The sequence below is a fragment of the Ammospiza caudacuta genome, chromosome 1 (assembly GCF_027887145.1).
Source record: "Ammospiza caudacuta isolate bAmmCau1 chromosome 1, bAmmCau1.pri, whole genome shotgun sequence".
NCBI classification, from domain to species: Eukaryota; Metazoa; Chordata; class Aves; order Passeriformes; family Passerellidae; genus Ammospiza; species Ammospiza caudacuta.
The window spans coordinates 67,136,884-67,155,172 of NC_080593.1; the positions used below are offsets into that span (position 1 = coordinate 67,136,884).

An 18,289-nucleotide genomic window follows, 5' to 3' on the forward strand; every position below is an offset into this window, starting at 1 on the left:
AGCAAAACTCCCCCCACACTTTTGCAAAAGAATAACCCAACCCAAAACTTATGTAACTCTGCAACTAATCTTTGGTAATCTTGAGCAAGGCATTTAAATCCAGGGAATAAGCCTATTCTTCTCATCCCCCCCACCCCCAGCCTATCTTGTAAAGTAAAAAGGGAAACAAACAGAAGCAAAGTTCATAGCCTTGTGGTTTTTCCTTTTGACCAGAGCAGAGTGGCATCGTGTCCCAAGACTGCTCTGAAGTTAACCCTCCTGCCTTGCCTTATCCCATGCACTGAGCACCTTAAGAGAAAAGCTGCTTTCAGAGCAGCTGTCAGTTGCTCTTGGCTGAAGCATGGAAATCTCTACTCTCGCCACGTACCACTGCCTTGCTTTTGTCTGGTACTTTTTCGTTGCCTACTCCATCGCACACGTGAAAACAGAGGAGCGGCCATCTGAAGTGTTCCTTTATGGTGGGCAGTGGAAATATTTGACAGTCCTCAATCTGGTAAGCAAATCCTGTTGTACAGTGATACCAATATGTCTGTTTGTTTGTCTGCCATCTGCGCCTCAAGACATATGCAGCTGGTGTATTTGCTGCTGTTAAACTGCTTCCTTTGGTGGTTTTTACCCCAAAGGAAACCAAGGAGGGATCTGTGCTTGTGCTGTGAAATGTATTCACAGGTTTCATGCAGAAAGAATATTGACTGGTGAGATGCTTGGTTTTCAGAAAGTACTTCAAAGCTAGCTGCCTCCTTGTAAAAGAGGCATTGTCAGTGGGGAGGAGGACAGAAAAGTGGGAGTATGTCCTGCCAGGACACATACAAGCTTGGTGCCTGTTTTCTAACCTTTGATTCAAAACATTTCAACACTGCTTGGAGTTTTACTTCAATTTTTTAAATAGGCTTTTATGTCCTCTAAATTACAGGAAAAGTGAAACAAAGCAGAGCACCTTGCTAATTTGGCCATTCAGAGTACCTGCTTCATTTGACAATCAGTTGAGAACACAAGGGAAAGAAATTCCAGCCTGTGGAGAGAGCTGCTTGTGATATTACATGAGTGTCAGCAGTGCTTTCAACTGGCTGCACATTTCCTAAAAGCACACAGAAAAAGAGAGACTGTAATGTGTTCTGGTTCTTCTAATATTTCACAGGATAGAAATTCAAAGTGAAAGTACATGAGATACCCAGGGGAGAAGGCTTGTTTGGAGTCCAGGGTGTTCATCAACAACTGAGGGAAGTAGTGCTGGTGGGGTGGAAAGACCAGGCTTGTGGAGAGGTTTCCTATGAGGGAAAAATTTCAGGCACACTTGCTAATTTGAAGGATGACCTCAGGGACCTACATAGCTTTTCATCCATTCTGTGTGACCATCAGAGTTAAATTCCAATGAGAGGTCTGATATGGGGCATGTTTGTCTCTACTATTACCCTTCAGAAGGAGACATCCTATGTTGGAATTCAGTGGAAGGCTAAAGGTTCCCCAGCTCCAAGAGGGGCTTTTGGAGACCTTCAGGGAGGCAGAGAATTTGGTTTTCCTCTATCCTCAACCATTCTGTGACTCTGTGAAACATTTGCAAGCAAGAGGCAGTGAATGGCAAGTGAAGTGACCACAATAACCCAGGGATTCTGGTAGCCCCAGCCCTCTCCTCAGTGGCCAAGCCAGCTATGGGAGGATGACGACACATATATCACTGCAGTTGGGTGGCATCACTGCTAATTGCAATGGTGCCTGTTTATCAGTATTGCCATTTTGGGGGAATAGCTGACCCCACTAAAATACCACCCATTCTTTCAGGCAAAACAGCATCTTCACCCCCATCCCCTGGCACCATTATAATGAGATTTACCACCCAGCTCTAAAACATGAGATCAAAAGGACAAAGCAAGTAACCAATCTCCCAGTATTATGGGATGAAGAAATACTCACTGAAATTGTCATCCAGCTTCCCTTAGTGACCAGCAGTGGATGATCAGGGAAAGGCTGCACAAGGCAAGGGCATGTACAAGCATGAACTGAAGTTTCCATGGCTTTACTGTCCCACTAGCATAGCCAGCCAAAAAATAAATCCAGGCTAAGGTGGCTAATATCTATTCAAAGCCTTCCTTTCATCTATCTAAAGGAAAAACATGCCTGTTCATACTGATGGTGCTTTCCCTATCCTCTGTGCCATGAGGCAAGTGTGTCTTGTGTGAAAGAGCAGTTCATTTTGTTGGTGTAAACCTGCTTCCTTGACAGCTGAGCTGGATGCCTCATTATTTCTGTGTTGTAATTTAATCATCCATCTCCGTTCACATTTTCTTTGCCACAGATTAGAATGGCATTAGATTATCCTCTCAGTTACTGTTTTCTGCAGGCTGGAAGTCCAAACTGTTTTCATTTCTCTTCACAAAGCATTGCTTCTCATTAAAGCATCCATGTCACCCTTTGCAGCAGTTTTTCAAATTTCAGGAGGAAGTAGGTGGGGCAGGCCCCAGCAGTCAAGTTATGAGCATATATGGGTTGATACAGTGGCCTACAGGTGTTTCCTTGTTTGTAGTTTAATTCTTCTTGGCTGCTCTTAACTCTCTGTTTGTCTTTTTTGATCACTGGTAGGCAGCAAGTTGAGAGAGCAATCCACACTGAGACTAATATTTCTTTATTGGATGGTGACAGCTAATATAGAATCCATTGTTGAAAAATATATAATTGAAGCTGCTTTTTAATTTTTTCTGAAATGCTTTACATTGCACTTATCAACACTGATTTTTGCCTACTATTTTATCACTCAGGCACTCAGTATCCTGAGATTCTTTGGCAATTTTACAGTCAGGTCACTTTGACAGGAAAAAAGCCCACATCAGATTCACATAAGTGTACACCTTAGTATTTGCTCCTTTGCCAGCTCATTTACAGATGTGCTGAACAGCTCAGGTTGTATTAGATCTCCATAAGAGAGGGCTCTTGCTCCACTTCCCCAGTCCTTTGACTCCCAAATTTTAACTACTCATTGATCTGATCCCAATGCTGAAATGGAGCTGACAGCCAGAAGGGAAATGGTTTGGGCTGAAGATATTGCCTATCTCCTGCAGAAAATGTGGCAATGGGAAAGGGTGTGCAAAATTACTCCTTCATGGATGGTAGTCCTTCTTCTTCAGAGATTTATTTATTTCAAGAAAGGATTGCCAAAAAATGAAGAGGCACTAGGGAAAGAAGTGGTGTCACCCCCTTCTCCTGCTGAACTGGATAGCATTTTTTGGTGAAGCAGCAGCAAAAAGGTGGCAAAAGGTTCTTGAGCTGCTGTATAAGAGAGGAAAAGGGTGAGAAGACAACATGTCCCACATGCTGTGGTGCTCTCTGTGGGGCTCCTCTTGACTTAAAGGACTCATCCCATGGCCTGGCATTAAGCCACTCCCTGTTGTTGCTGAGGAACATCGAGGAACAAGAGGTGCCTGTCAACCACACTTGTCCATTGGGTGCACATCCAAGACACTGAATTTTGGTCAGTCTGGACAGAGCCCTGGAAAACAGGGGATGTTGGGAGTTATGGTTTTGGGGAAGAAGAGCTGGCCAAAGCTTCACACTGGGCTGTTCTGGTTCCATGGATCTGCTGTGCTGGGCAGGCCTGGAGAGTGCCTTGGAGGCTTCCCCAGAGCCAGGAACACAGAGACAGCCTTTGTCCAGCTCTTCTGCCTGTGTCCTGCCAGACTGGGATTGCCTGCCTTCTGGCACTGCCTGTCTGAATCACTTGGAAATTTTCCCTCCAAAATTTCTCTTATTTCTTTGGAATAGCATTTAAAAATTTCTTTCTGTGGAAAGCTGCTCTGGCCGCCTCACTGTAATCGGAATTATAAATACTGGGAAAACTAATATTTTCTGAGGATGGAAATGCTGCTTGTCTCCCAGTTTTGCTGGAGAGATGCTGGAAGAATTCCTTCTAGATATGACCCTCTTTTAGCACCTCATTCAATTCCTTGCTAGTCTCTCCCAAGAGAGCTACATCTGTGACATTGCTTCAGATCCATCTTCTTAATGATCATAGCAATCAAGATTCAGTAAGGAAATATTTTTGTAAGAGGGAAAAAAGGATAAGTGGGCTTTGTATCAAAGAGGTTCATTGACCCATTATTGAAGAAGCAGAAATTACAGATAAAACCAATTTTGTATTAATTTCATTCATCTGTGACACAAAACAGTGCAAGCAGAATCATTCATTGCCTGAAATATCTGAGCTCATAAAATTCTGCTCACTGCTTACAATCCATTAGTAAATCACTGCATAATGAGCACACTGCACCTTTAAAAACTATTACTTGTGTTCCTGCCCCAGTTTATTCCTTATACTTTTGTCTTTCATAATGAAAATACTGTTCAATGTCCTGAAAACTGCTTTGTATTTATTTCAGAATAGGCCGAGTATTTAGTAAAGATCTTTTCCAAGACACTATCATGTGAATGGATGTGGGTCTACACTAAATGTTGACTTTTATGTCTAATAACTTGCTCAGAATATTGGATTTATCCCTCCCTAAAGGGCAGAGCTTGGAGCCCAATTTATTTGTACTAGTTGGCGATTTCAATATACACATATGGCAAGATCTTATACACAAAAGTAAATCATGTCAGGTTAGTTAAACAGAAACACCCTTTTGATCACTGCACCAGATAAAAATTGAGCTTTGTCTTTGTCACTGTGAGTCTCAGTTTGGAAAATTGATCTGGCCAAATTAAATGTTTCTACAGCACCCAGCGCCATGGAACTCTGCAGGGTCTAGAGGAGAAAGCAGCCTCTCTCCAGCAGGGATAATCATATCCATATTCTCCTCTTTGGGTTAATCATTAGCTTTCTGAATGCTTCCAGTCTTCCTTCTGTTCGTGTGGGAACACTTTAGGGAATCCTTTCTATTTACAGCCAGTGGATTTATATTCCATGAGTGCCTGCAATGGATTTGCGAGTGCCAGCACTGCTGCTTGGGAAATTCACAGGACATCTGGAATAATTTGATGTTTTCACATATTTATTTTTTTTATGTAAACATTTTCCCTTTAATGGAGGGCTACATGATTTGGATGCACCTTTCTTACAATAATAACCCCCATGGGTTTGGAGCTTGGATCTTAATCTACTGGGGGTGTACAATGCCAGACTGTGCAGTATTAGGGATGATCCTAGCTGAGTTCAGTTTTCTGGTTTGAAAATTACTTGTATAACCTTCCATTGCTCTTGGAAATGCAGAGTGATCACTAAATTGTCTGCAACACCTTTGAAACTATGGTGATGAACAAGGGTAGAGTTACAGCAGCACAAATCCAAACTCCTGAGGCTGAGTTCAAACTTCTTCAGGAGTTGTTCTTCCCCCTGTTTAGCTGGAGAAATGAGTCAGGTTACACATTCAGATAAGAATTTTCCATATAGAAGATAACATTGTCCTCCCCTGTGTATAACAGAATATTTACCAGGCTGAGAATGTGGCTGTTTTGGGACTGTTTCTTTTCAGTAATGTTTATTTTAGGTAATTTTGAAGCGGGGAAAGAAGCAGCCTATCCCTGCCCCATGATTAATGTAAGGCTGACCATGAACAAGATAATAATAGCCCCATCCTCTGGGAACCAGGCTTCTCCCTAATTGCTTTATTGGCAATTAGTCACTGTGCGTCACTGGACTGTCACCACCCTCATGTTCATTTTTCATGCCTTTTACAGAAAGTTACTGCTGACTCTACAGGGAGTAACAAGAGCTTCTGGTCATTACCAGGCTTTTCTTAGCTCTTTGAGGACTCGGTATTGGTGTCCTGGTGAGACCAAGGACTGGGACAGACATTTAGGCTGAACCTGTGTTTGTGTCTAAGTACACTGCACCCCAGCGTGGGCTTTACTGAACCAGACCCATGACTTGGAGGGCTGAATCCCTACTGACTGAAAAAGTGTCTGCTAATTGTGATAATGGGGAGGGGGAAGTCACACTCAAAAGAGCTGCTTTGGGTGCCTCAGAATTAAACAAAAACCTCTGTGGGCTCTGATGAAGCTGCTTGGGTTTTTTTTTAATGTAAAGATATGTCTGTTCACCCTAGGCCTTGATAGGAAACATGTGGCCTTGCAGCTGAGCTGGGTGATGCACAACCTCTGGTCCCTGGTCCTGGGTGACCCTGGGCCAGTTACCCAGCCCGTGTCAGCGCCTCCCTACCTCTGCTGCTGTGGGTCTGCACAGGGAGAGGGACAATCCAACAGTGGCACTTACTGTCCTGGCTCTCTGGGCTGTGGAAAGGACAGGGAAGGAAGACTGTATCTTTTCCCTGTGCTGGGAAGAAACAAAATGTTTGGGGATGGTTGCAGATAAGTGCAAACTGTAGTAATTTTGTTGCCCAGGAAGACAGTCTCTGGAAACTAATGCTTGCAGAAGCCCTTGCTTGACAACAGGCATGATGAAATCATAGTCTCCTCCTCCCCTCATATATTTTGATAATAAAGGAATTTCTGATGGAAAAACATTGCACTAATTCTGTCCCCTCCCAAGCACCACCCTTTTCAGCTTCTTCAGAAACTGATGAAATACCCAGCCACAACTTCAGAGACTTAGCTCTAAATAAATATCTGAGTCAGAATAAGATCATGGCAAAAGAGATCTCATCCTGAAAGCTGTAACCCTCTTTCCATTTGAGCATCACTAGCTGATCCAGTGTTTGCAGTAGGCTGCATTTCCCATATTACATTACTCTGGGACAACCTAGCCTTAAAAAGAAGAGGTCACCCCATGAGTTAAGTGAACAGAACTGACTTGGTGCTAAATGCAAGACAGTGGGAGAAGTATTTTTCTGCAAGGTTCTATTCTGCCTTTTTGTGTCTGACAAATCTGGTTCATCTTGATCTGCTGTGTAGCATTAGGAGAGAAAATGAAGCAATTAGAAAAGCAATATTGGTTTAAACCACAGTAATATGACAATTTTACACATAATTTGGAGAACTCTGTTTTGTCACTGTGCATGTATCTAATTCTTTACCAAATCCTCCTAGTGTCCTCCCCCCAAAAAATCCCACCCTCACTACCTATAAATGATTTAAAGAAAGAAGGAAAAAAACTGCAAAACACAACCTCCCAAACCTAAAATTCATTAGTTATAAATTGTTTCATTTAAACTTAAGTAAAACTTCATTTTTAGTTTGAAACATCTGGATTATTGCTTCTAAGCATTTGAAATCCTTTCTTGAATCCCTTTGAGTTCAGCAAAAGAGGTTCTGTTATTTTTAACTTCTGCACCTAATTCTCACCTTAGATCATTTTGAGCTACTTGACACTGAGATCAATTGCACTGTGAGTCCCTAGAAAGAAGAACCTGTGTTGGCTAAATAGTGGAAAAGCTCTCTAGCAATTGCTTTACAGGAAAAATGTCCTGGCATAATTTGTTCCCTCCTGCTCAGATATATGCAGTGGTCAGCCATTAACATAGGAAGTATGATGGAGCTGGCTTTCAACTGTCCCTTCACTTCACCCATCTGAATCACATCAAACATCTCTGTTTAATCTATTAACTGGGATACTGTTAAAGTTATCTCCTGACCAACTTCATTTAATCAGTTTGGGTTAGTAAAAGAGATTGAGCCAACAGCTATTTCCCTCACACAGGCTTGCAGCTCATGAACAAAACAGCTCCCTGAAGAGCATGAACAGATTTCATTGAGGAACATGCTAATAAATGCTGGATGAGTTTCCCTCATTACGTGTAATTACTTTAGGTTTTGCAGGCTGTCTTCTATGGGGTGTCCTTCCTGGCTGATGTGTTGAGACTAATTAAGAAACTGCGATGTGCTAAGTGCATAATTTCCAGCAGAGACCTTCTTTTCAGTGTCCTGGCTTTCCCAGTGTCCACAGTAAGTACCCTTTGTCTCTGTATGTGAAAATAACGTTTGCATAAATGATTAGGGTCTATAGTACCAGAAGTATGTGTATGAAATAGATAAGAACTAAAGGTTTTCTTTTACCATTGAATTTAGAATGGATTTGGACCATTTAGAAGAAGAAACAATGCTGAGCCTGTCGTGGTTGAGAGCAAAGCCTCTTGCACAAACATGAGGGTTGCTGTCCTCAAGTGGACACAGATTGACCCCAAAGGGTGAATGAGGTGCAACCTCTCTGTTAATCTCATGGTCCAAATAGCTGTGGATTTATCAACTTAGGGCTTTTCTCTAAAGGGCAGCACAGGTCAGGAGGACACAAGAGGGTACCTAAGAGGCAGCAAAACCTCACATCTCCTTCTTTGATGCCAGAGTAACTTTAAATAAGCACTGGAGAGAAACAGATTCACGGAGAAAATAATTATAGTCACAGCCTACGTCAGATTCATCATGGATCACCTACTCCCTCACGGACAATGCTGTTTATCAAAATGCCGTGGGTTGGACAGGAACTGATGGGTTATTTATACATGTAGGTACTCACTGTGAGAGTGATGCCTGCAGCCAGTACTGAATCTCAGAGGGCTGAGAAGCACTGCTTAAACAAGGTCTACAAGCAGCTCAGCTAGCTGGCTCCATAAAAAAGCCCTGCCAGGGATGGAGTCAGGGTGTTCACTATGCTGCTCTCATATCCTGCCAGGCATCCTCACCATGCCTGCAGGACTCTGGCACAGGCTCACTCTTCCAGCATCTCACACCCCTGATTTCTAGCCCCAAGCACAAAGTGTGCTCAAATACAAAGCCAGGCCAAAATTGCAAATCAGCTCCCAGGTATCAGTAGCTGATACCAGGGATCATTTCCTTCCGTTAAGTTGTCCCACTGTAATTCCTGATTTATTGGGGGAAAAAAATGGGTGCCCACAGTGTGCACCTTTCGCCTGCAGTTTAGGAATTAGACTTACGAGATGTGAAGGTAAAGAGTAAGTTTATGTGAACTGCCTTATCAAGATCTGTTTTTACTCTTTTACTGAGCAAAATAAAGGCTTAACACACAGTCCCTTGAGGAGAACTACTTGACCATCAGAAGATCCCATCTGCAAAGGGAAAGGGAAAGAGGGAAAAAAAAAGCATCAGCTAATCTCAGATTCCACAGAAAATGTCAGTGTTGGCAGTTTATAAAGCAGGGGGTTTTTTTCTCTCAGTATCAACACAGAACACTGCATCTCTGAGTAAATGTGAGATAACATGAGTTTATCTGGCAGTGTCATCATTTTTCATGTAAAAAAAGCATGGAGACATTTTGCCTTCTCAGAAATGAAAGCACTAACCAAATCCTAGCAGTTATGTTTGTCTTCCATTTTAAAATTTCTTTCATTTTGCATTTTGGTTCCAGTTTGTGTGTGTATCCTTTTGGACACTGTATACCTACAACAGAGAGCTGGTTTACCCCAAAAGCCTTGATGGAGTCATCCCGCTCTGGTTAAATCATGCTATGGTGAGTAAGAAACACCTCAGCCTCTTGCAGAGAAAAGGGAGACTTTGCAACGTGTGCCCCACCACTGCATTGTGCCGTTTTCCAGAAGGGCTTCACAGCTTTTCCGTTCTCACCTCCTCCTTGCTGCTTATCTGAATCTGATGTTGAGATGTACGCAGCAATCAGATGCGTGTGCTTGAAGCTGCCTCAAGAAGCCTTTTAGCACACAAGGAGCATCAGCTAATCGGTGCTTGTCAAACCTCTGAAGTCAATGAAATGATGTGTAGTCACAAGGAAAGAAAATCTCACTTATTGTAGCTCAAAAAAGAAATAGTGTCTGCTAACTTAAGTCTCTGAAATACAAAATGGCTGTGAATGTAACAAAGCAGCCCCTCATTTTTAAAAAAGGTGAAATAACAAAAGAGAATCTGACAGGTCTACAGCTAATAAGCTAATGTGTGCACAGCTTTGAATAGCTGGATTGCAGTGATTGTTTACAGATTTTCTATAAATACTTTCCAGATTTTTCCTTCATTTGCTCTGGCCGTTTTTATGATGTGTTGAATAATCACATATTTCTCATCAGTCAAGTGAAAGGAGGCTGACAGTAACATGGAAACTGTGGGTGGATTGCAAGGTCAGGGAGGCCTCGTGGGACGAATGGGAAGTGGGAGAGAAGGGAGAGGTTCAGCTCTAGGCTGAATTAGAGAAGCCAAAAAGTATGAAATAATCACATAGAAGACTCATGTCTCTCCAGACTTCATTTCTTAAGAACAGTGCCTTGCCATCCACTGCAGTGGATGTACCCAGTGAGTGTTGAAGGTAAATCTGGGAGGGTTTGGGGTGTCTGGCTGAGGACAGCTCTAGGTTTGAGCAGCCCTTTGATTTAGACAGGTGCATTCAGAGTCGCGTGACTGGAATCCAAACGCACAGAGGCATGTCCGCATTGCTGATACGCGAGTGGTGAACCACAGCCATCATGCACTTTTAACCTCATCACCTGCTCTCTGTCCACCAATTCATTTCCACCAGGACCTTTCTGTGGCTGTCCAAACCTTTGCACAGGTGCAAAAGGGCTCTGCTCTTTCTGAAAACCATCATCCACCAAAATGAAAGATTCTTTATGTCCTCAGCATCATGCTAATTTCAGGTCCAGGATTTAGTATGGGGAACTGGTTTAAAATTCTCACAGTGGTGGAGGTGCTGAGCAAGGGGGGAGGGGGGAGTAGCACAAAGGGAAGCTCAGAGAAGATAGGCTTTGCTGCTTGCTTTAATCCTGGCTCACAGCTGAGAATTTGCCCTTTCCATTTCCACATTTGTTTATGACATCGGAAGGTTGAGAGGTGTTAGGGCATACATTTTTATTTCATGTGCAAGAACTCTTTTCAGGAACCCCTCAAACATATCAGTTATAACATCTTCTTACCTTACCTACATCTACATTTCATAACAGAATCATTTTGACTACAATAAAAAGCTTTTCTGTATCAGAAGTGTCAAAAACAAGTGTTAAAAAGGAAAAACAATTCTTCCTGAAAATTATTTTGACGAGAGAGAAACATCACATAAAGCAAACCTCTATCACAACCTGATATTTTATTTCTGAAGCTCTTAATACACTGCAGACATCTTGTACTTGACAGTTCCTGGGTAGGAAATTTTCCTTCCAGTCACTATCAAGCATAAAACATCTGCCACCAGCGTAGACGGATCCCTGCTATTGACAATCGTTGTGTTTTAGAACACCTTCCAACAGGTGCCTTCAGGCTTAGCTGAGGCATTTTCTTCTTCCAACACAAAATATCTGATGGAGACACTAAGGAGATCCAGGGACACTTTAAGTGACAATCTCCAAGTTCTGATTGCCAAGCAGATGCTTTTTCTTTGGGTTCCTTTCCTTGCATATTGCTGTTACATTATGGCTCTGAGATTACAGGCATTTCATGGCAGATTGAAGCAGCATGGAGCTGGCTTTGGAGGAGAAAGACACGGGTGTATCAGTAGTAACCATCAGTGCCATATCATTTGCAGTGGGAGTACTTTTTTTTTTTTTAAATCTCAGTCTATTTTAATATTGTACATAGGGAAAGCATATGTTGTTATGTAACTGGAGAGTGAGCCTAAAAAATAACCATGCAAATCCACTTCAGGAATATTGAGCTCCTTGGCTTTGTAGTGATGCTGCAGCACCTTCCTTGCAGAAATGAATAACAATTTTTTTCCTCACATGAACTGCTCTTACAATGGGAAAGAGTTGTTGTTGCCCACCTGCTAGCCCAGAGTTGCAGAGTGAGCGCTACAATTTAGCCATGTTTTTGCGCTCTGAACAGAAACATTTTGTTTTGCAGATGGGATGGTTAATGTAGAAAGGAATTTTGCTCATAGTTGAAGGAGACCAAATATTCCAGAGTATCTAGGTTTCTCTCTTTGCTTTTCTACTGAGTTTAACCCAAAAGCTGGGCTTCAGTTTCCACTTCTGTTTGCCTGGGATAATTATGTTTTACCATCTTTAAACCTTGACCTTTGGGGATGAAAAAAATCCACTCTACTTATGTCTCAAGAACAATTATTTTATTTGAACAAGATTTTTGAAGTGGAAGATGGCTGAGACAAAAGATACGCTGGCCAATTCATCAAGCGAATTTGTTTATTTCTTTCCCAGTCATCGCTTTTCAAGCAACATCTGGATACTCTCCAGAAGGAGACTAACTGCTGGAGACAGCTTGGATTAAACCATGTGAATGTATTATTCAACTTAATGGCAGTATTGGGGAACACTACACTTTGAAAGGTCTGACAGAATTGAATGCTAAATAAAGTGGGCCACTGGTGGGTCAGAAGAGATAACTCAAAAACATTTTTGATCTATAACAAAAGATACATATAAATGTTGAGCAGATGTGTTCACAAAAATAGAAATGGTACAATTGTGTTTTGTAAAAGAAGATTTATATTTTCAGTCTGTTGGCGCAGTTTTCTTTATTTTCAGACTGCAGCTAAGTTGAGTTTGGCCACCTCTTTTTCTAATTTACCCTGTAGCTGTGTTATGCTTTCACCTTTACAAAAACCAGCATTTTAGTTCCACGGGCACTCTACTGACATGGTTATGAATTGTGCATGTTCAGAAGATATTGTAAGCTATAAAGCTGAGAATAGACAAGGAAGGAAGGTAAATGGAAGCTCAGAAGAAACATCTCTTACCTGGCAGACTTTCAGCAAAGATGACAACAAATTCCCCATTGCCTGAGTTTCTGAAGCTCCTTTGCACTTTGCCCTGTTGTGGCTAAGCTGTACCTGAAAATAAAAAACGAAAACATAAGGGAGTGAGAGAACAAGTAAGGTACATACAAGTAATTTTCCTTCACTGAAGCAGGCCATTGTTGCCTTGACAGTAGGAGTACCAGCAGGACTCACTATGTCCCCTCTCATCTTGGATCTTCTTGGTATGTACAAGCTGCTTGTGTTCTGCCTACCTAGCTATACCTCACCTTCCCCAGTGTGGGCACATCTACATCAACAGAAATGGTATTTTGGATTACTGTGATTTACATCCATCTGGAAAAAATGTAAGTTATGTGAATATAAGTAACTCTTACCCTCATGTGAGGGTATCTGTGTGAAGGATTACATCTTACTACAGCTATTTCAGGAAGCTGCTGCATCACTAACCAAAAAAGGGGGCACAAATTCAGTTTGTAGGGCAGAACCCTTTTGTCCAGGCCACTCTAACTTGACTCCTACTCCAGGTGTGTACACAAGAACAACCTCAGGTTCATCTTTGGCCATCTTAAACGATTCTCTTTGCAAGCGTTATTTAATGCTTAATAATTCTTGCATATTTACACAAGGGAGAAACATTTCCATTTGTTTGCATTTCACAGTATCTCAATTTTAAGCTGTCTGGCAACTATGGACATTCACAGGCTGCCAATTACATTCAGCTTTTGGCAAAAGAAGAAGAATGTGTGTGAGGAATATGGCACACAAAATTAATCACCCCACACATTCAAGAGCAAAGATGCTTAGCTTTTCCCAGCACTACACAGATTTTTTTGAAGTTTCCATTTTTGTTGACATAAGCCCATTTCCTCAGGGAGAAAGTATATGTTTCACAGACAAATGTTATGGCAGGGAATCCTCCCGGGCTGCTGCTACCCCAGCGTGCACAGGTGCAGTCCCCGTAACCCTCCCTGCACAGGAACAGCTGGAGAAAAATATTCCACAGCAAAGGATGTGTCACTTCAGTCTCATGTCAGCCTCCAGCTGCAGTGCAACATCAGTTTCTTAGACTACATATCTAATGTCAGGGAGAAAGGCAATTAAAATTCTGGCATTGACATTGAGACAAAACATTTGCTAGTAAGCAATAGGATATTCAGCCAGGGCCTTATTCCCAAAAATGCATGTGTGCAGGCAAGAAAATATCTCTGAAGCTCTTTTACCTTTGATCATACAATTGCTCTAATGTTTCATCCATTTTTCACTATAATGTTCCCAAACTGCCTACACATCTAAGAAAAAAAATTATGTTGCTTTACAGGTGAGAACGAATGGATCTGGAAAGGGCAGAAACAGGTAGTAGCTGATGGTTCAGAGAGGAATGCTGCTGGAATTAAATTGAGCAATAGCTTCCTCACTAATCTGCTACACGCCTGCTCAGTAACAGGACTCCCCGTGCCTCCTGCTCTATCCATAAAATAAATCCGTGGTTCCCTGAAAATGCACTGATGGTTGGAAACACAAAAGACATGTAGCAACCCTAAGAGAGAATTATATCTTCAACTAAACATGGCAAGGTACTAGTTAAAGAAATAAAATGAACAATAAAGCTTAAGCCCTGTCCACCCAGAAAAATTAAGAGAGGTTAAGGGAAGAAGAAAAATGTATAGGGAAAGATTGCAAAAGAAAATTTTGAAGGAGGCACTTGAACACAGACAAAATAATAGCAAAACAAATCAAAAGAGGGAATTAGTTCCAAAATTAAGCCAAGAAAGTAGAGACCATACAGAGATTTGGAAAATTATGAGTATAAAAACTAAACAGAGGTTATGGTGACAGGAAGTCGTTTAGTTTTATTATGCTCAGATAACACAGGCAGTAATTGTTCATGAAAGCATCCAACTGAAGGAAATTTCCATAGACAAGGGGACATCTTCTAACAAAGAGCTGAGTATCTGAGTAAACACCTCAAGGGACATCCAATGAACACTGGCTTATGAGCCTCATAAGGCAACACCAAAGTGGGTTTTTCCTTTTGCTTTGCAGTAACATACCGATGGGGAAGAGAGAAGCACGAGTATTGGCCACAACTGCTTGTCAGCGCACAGGCTCTGCAGGGAATTGGTCTGAAAGGAGAAGCACAGGCAGTTTTTCAAAAGCACTTGATGGTCTCCAACTGTGCCCAGTGGAGTTTAGTTTGGCCAGTGGTAACTGTTTGTGAAAAGATTCTTCCCTAAAGTCTCACATGTTAATGGAAAGCAGACATGGAGGGTATGTAAATGCAGACGAATTAGAAACAAACAGCTCTGGTCAAGCGAGGCATCATTTCCTCCGCTCCGGAGTCAAACAAGGTCACACCGAGTCAGCTGCGACACACGCGTCAGGAGCACCAGTGATCTCAGCAGCTCTGGGGAGACTTTTCATGGGCTCAAAGCTCAGCCCAGGCTGGAGCCTGCAGCTGAGCATAAACTCTACCCAACCCTGCCTTCTCAGCCCCAGGAAGCTCGCTCTTACTTGAATTCTCAACGGTGAAATGAGGATATAGCATTAAATAAATACACGAATTACTCAAAATATGGGAAGTAAAAATTCCATATGGTCTTAGCAAACACTGTAAATAATATTCAGAGAGGACTATTTATCTCAGCTTAAACTCATGAACCTGAAATGTATCCTGGGAAACATTCAACACAGGGTAGGAAACAAAAAGTAAAGAAGCAGGGGAATGTTCTTGTCTGCAGGAGAAAAGTTAACGTGCCAATATTTGAGATAAAGTTCAGAATATGTTTAAGAAACATTCTTCCCCCTGTATTCATATGCCAGAGTTTGTATGAGCAACAAAAATAAATTTGTAATTTTATAACTAGTTCAGTTTCACCTGAGTTTTTCAGGAAGGAAGCAAAGAAACTAAAACCAAATGGAAAATCAAAAATGACTGCCAAAAAGAGACACAAAGGATTTTAAAATGGAATGTTTGGAAGCAGAATTTAGGCTAAAAGTGCGATTGGTTAGCTAAATGTCTGTGATAATTTTGAAAGTCCCATCACTTTTATCTCTTCACTCAAGGAAGAAATTTTAAAAATTCTGCTCTTGCAAAATTTGTAAGTTGAAAGCTTTCCTCAACAAACAGAGGTTGTTAGACAAATAAATACATTAATATTTCAAAGAACATAAAAAATAAGTACCAACAGGATCCTTGCCAAGAGTAGGGAAAAGCTCTCTGATTCAGCTGGGTTCATTGATAGCCTGATCTGTACACACAGCTATTGTTTTAGCCTGTTTTCCTTATCTTGGAGTGAAATAGGTGGGGTTTTTTTCCCCTCCCTCTGTGATAATTATTTTTGACAGTTTCACTGTTTATATGTGAAACTGAGAAACTGTTAATTGAAATAAAAAATGAGTCATTGTTTCCAGCAAGTTTTGCCAATGTTTTGATCTGTGTCAATCTGAGCTTAATAATTAAAGTTTTCTTTAAAGGAAGAGGCAAAACTGTATATTTTGATTTGGCCCCATACAGATACTGTGCTGCTCAGTTTAAGAATATGAAATGCTGCTAAGTAGGACTGAAAATATATTTAATGACTATGCACGAGAGACCTACAGTTAAAAATAATGCAGATGAGAAAATACATCTTTTTTTTATCCTTCCTTTTTTTTTTTTTTTTAGAAAATGATATGAGAAGCCTTTATAGCCTTTCAGCAGATCTGATTAACCATGATATATGCTCTATCACTAATGATGTTGCCAAAGTCAACGTCTCTGGGCTGTGAGAGGGAAATCATGTGGAAAGCCAATTGTGTGTCGTAGGCGAGGGGCAGGCTCTGCGCCCTGTAGCCATCCACACATTCCCCTGGTGTCTGCTCTACAAACATTCATCTGCTGTCATAAACTTGCTTGGGTATTGCGTAGGAATTCCTCTGTGATTTTACTGTTAATGCACAAATTTGGCTTGGCAGAAATAGGCTCTGGGATAGCAGAAGTGCGAGGAAAGATTTTCCCACATGTTTATGAGCCTGGGGTGTACATGAGAAGGAATTGGGGGGCAGAGGGATAAATGAAAATAAAAACGCCTTTATATCTACAAAGGGAAAATAAGAATTTTTTCTTTTTTAATTGTCCTGGGAGTGCTTGAGGAAGCTGAGAACTGTTGTAGAAATCTGTCTCAAGAAGGCATTTTAACAGCAAATTTAAATAACTCTACAAAAAACCACCACATCTAGTGAATATACTTGGCAAAATATATTTTAAAAGATGCAATTATTTGAACCGAAACACAGCACACGGTCATGGGCCAGTGACATCACTGGACTTGGGAAGAGAGAAGGTTGCAGCTTTCCTATGTCACAACAAATTTCTTTCTTTGTTTGTTGGTTGTTTTATTTTTGCATTTGTTTTTCCAAATCAGTATAGCTCCAAGAACTTTAAGAAGCTATTTGCAAAACAAGAGGCAGATAGTCCGACTCCTGAATGCTCTTGCTGTCCTTAGACATTGAAACACTCTTACAAGCAGTGGCAAGATCATTGAATCAGGAATAGCAGAAATTTCAACCTACCCCTTCCACTAAACTCCTGGCTATTCCCAAAAGCAGGCACATTTTCCAGTTTTGCCAGTATCTTTCAAGCTTCTATTGATTTATAAGCTCCCAAGTGTTTTCTCTAACTCCTACATAAGTGGAGGAGCCTGACAAAAATGAGTAGTAAAGCACATCAGCCTTTTGTAAACCAGCACAAACTACAAAGCAGATCTGCCAGCAATCTGTTGCAGGCAGTACCAGCCCGCTGCTCAGCAGCAGTGCCGATGCACGGCGTGTTTGAGCAGCAGGCTGCCCCTCACACCCCCAGCCTCTCCCTGTGACTGTGTCCTGCTGTCCACACGTTGTCTGTGGGCTGCTGGAGCATGTGTGCTTCCCAGCATGAAGCTGCATCTCTCCTGTGGGACACTGAGCCACTCACCCCAGGTCAGGGACAAGATGGACATGGAACACTCGCCCTTTACAGCCATCACTGCGTCAATCTCCTAAACCTTTGAAACTTCTCATTTTCCTCTCCTCTCTAGATGCAACAACACATTCAGTGCATTCACAGGTTCTGTGCCTGCCTTTGGGCTGCTTCACTGTTCATACTTTCTGGCTCTTTGTGCTGCTCTTTCCTGGGCACGCTCCAAAATACCTGCCAAAATGAGGTGCTCTAAATCACGGTGCCCACCAAAGGCTTAGGCTAAAGCCTAAAAATGAGGACAAGGGGTAGGTTTTCCACCACTGTTGCCTTGCCATGGACATTTTGGGATTTGTTCAAGGACAAACTATTGTTCAACTATGGAAAATAAACTCTTTTAACTGTTTTTCAAAGCAGCTTAACATAGATTTCTGACTGAGAGAAGTTACAGGGATTACATATGAAAACTGTGTGCCCTGAAGATATTTTTCTGGTTAAATGAATTCAGGAATCACTTGTACTGATATGAGACTTCTGCAATCAACCAAGCAGGTTGTAGAGCTGAAGAATATCTTTGTGAAACAGAACAGAAGAAAAGAACAGTGCCAATTACTGAAAGCAATTGGAACATAAAAGAAATATTTTCTATCTCTTTTCTCTGAAAAATGAATACCTGAGATGGAATGGTTATTTTGATAGAAGGATAGCCAAGTATGAATTGCAGCTCCTGGTTTTGGTACGAGGGCTCAGGAAGAACACAGCTTTCAGGGAGTGGTTACTTGGAAGCAGCAGACAAAAGTGGATGTCCA

General features: G+C 41.6%; 1 protein-coding gene across 2 annotated transcripts in view; it reads left to right on the forward strand.

Moving 5' to 3' along the window:
- The first annotated feature begins 206 nt into the window (after positions 1-206).
- The window catches only part of ADTRP (androgen dependent TFPI regulating protein), a 30,446-nt gene continuing 12,363 nt past the window's right edge, over positions 207-18,289 (forward strand). For both annotated transcript variants that reach the window (XM_058817061.1, XM_058817070.1), the window contains exons 1-3: positions 207-493; positions 7,693-7,827; positions 9,245-9,346. In XM_058817061.1, the coding sequence (XP_058673044.1) occupies positions 341-493; positions 7,693-7,827; positions 9,245-9,346 (390 nt within the window). In that variant the 5' untranslated portion in view covers positions 207-340. The remainder of the gene's footprint in view (positions 494-7,692; positions 7,828-9,244; positions 9,347-18,289) is intronic.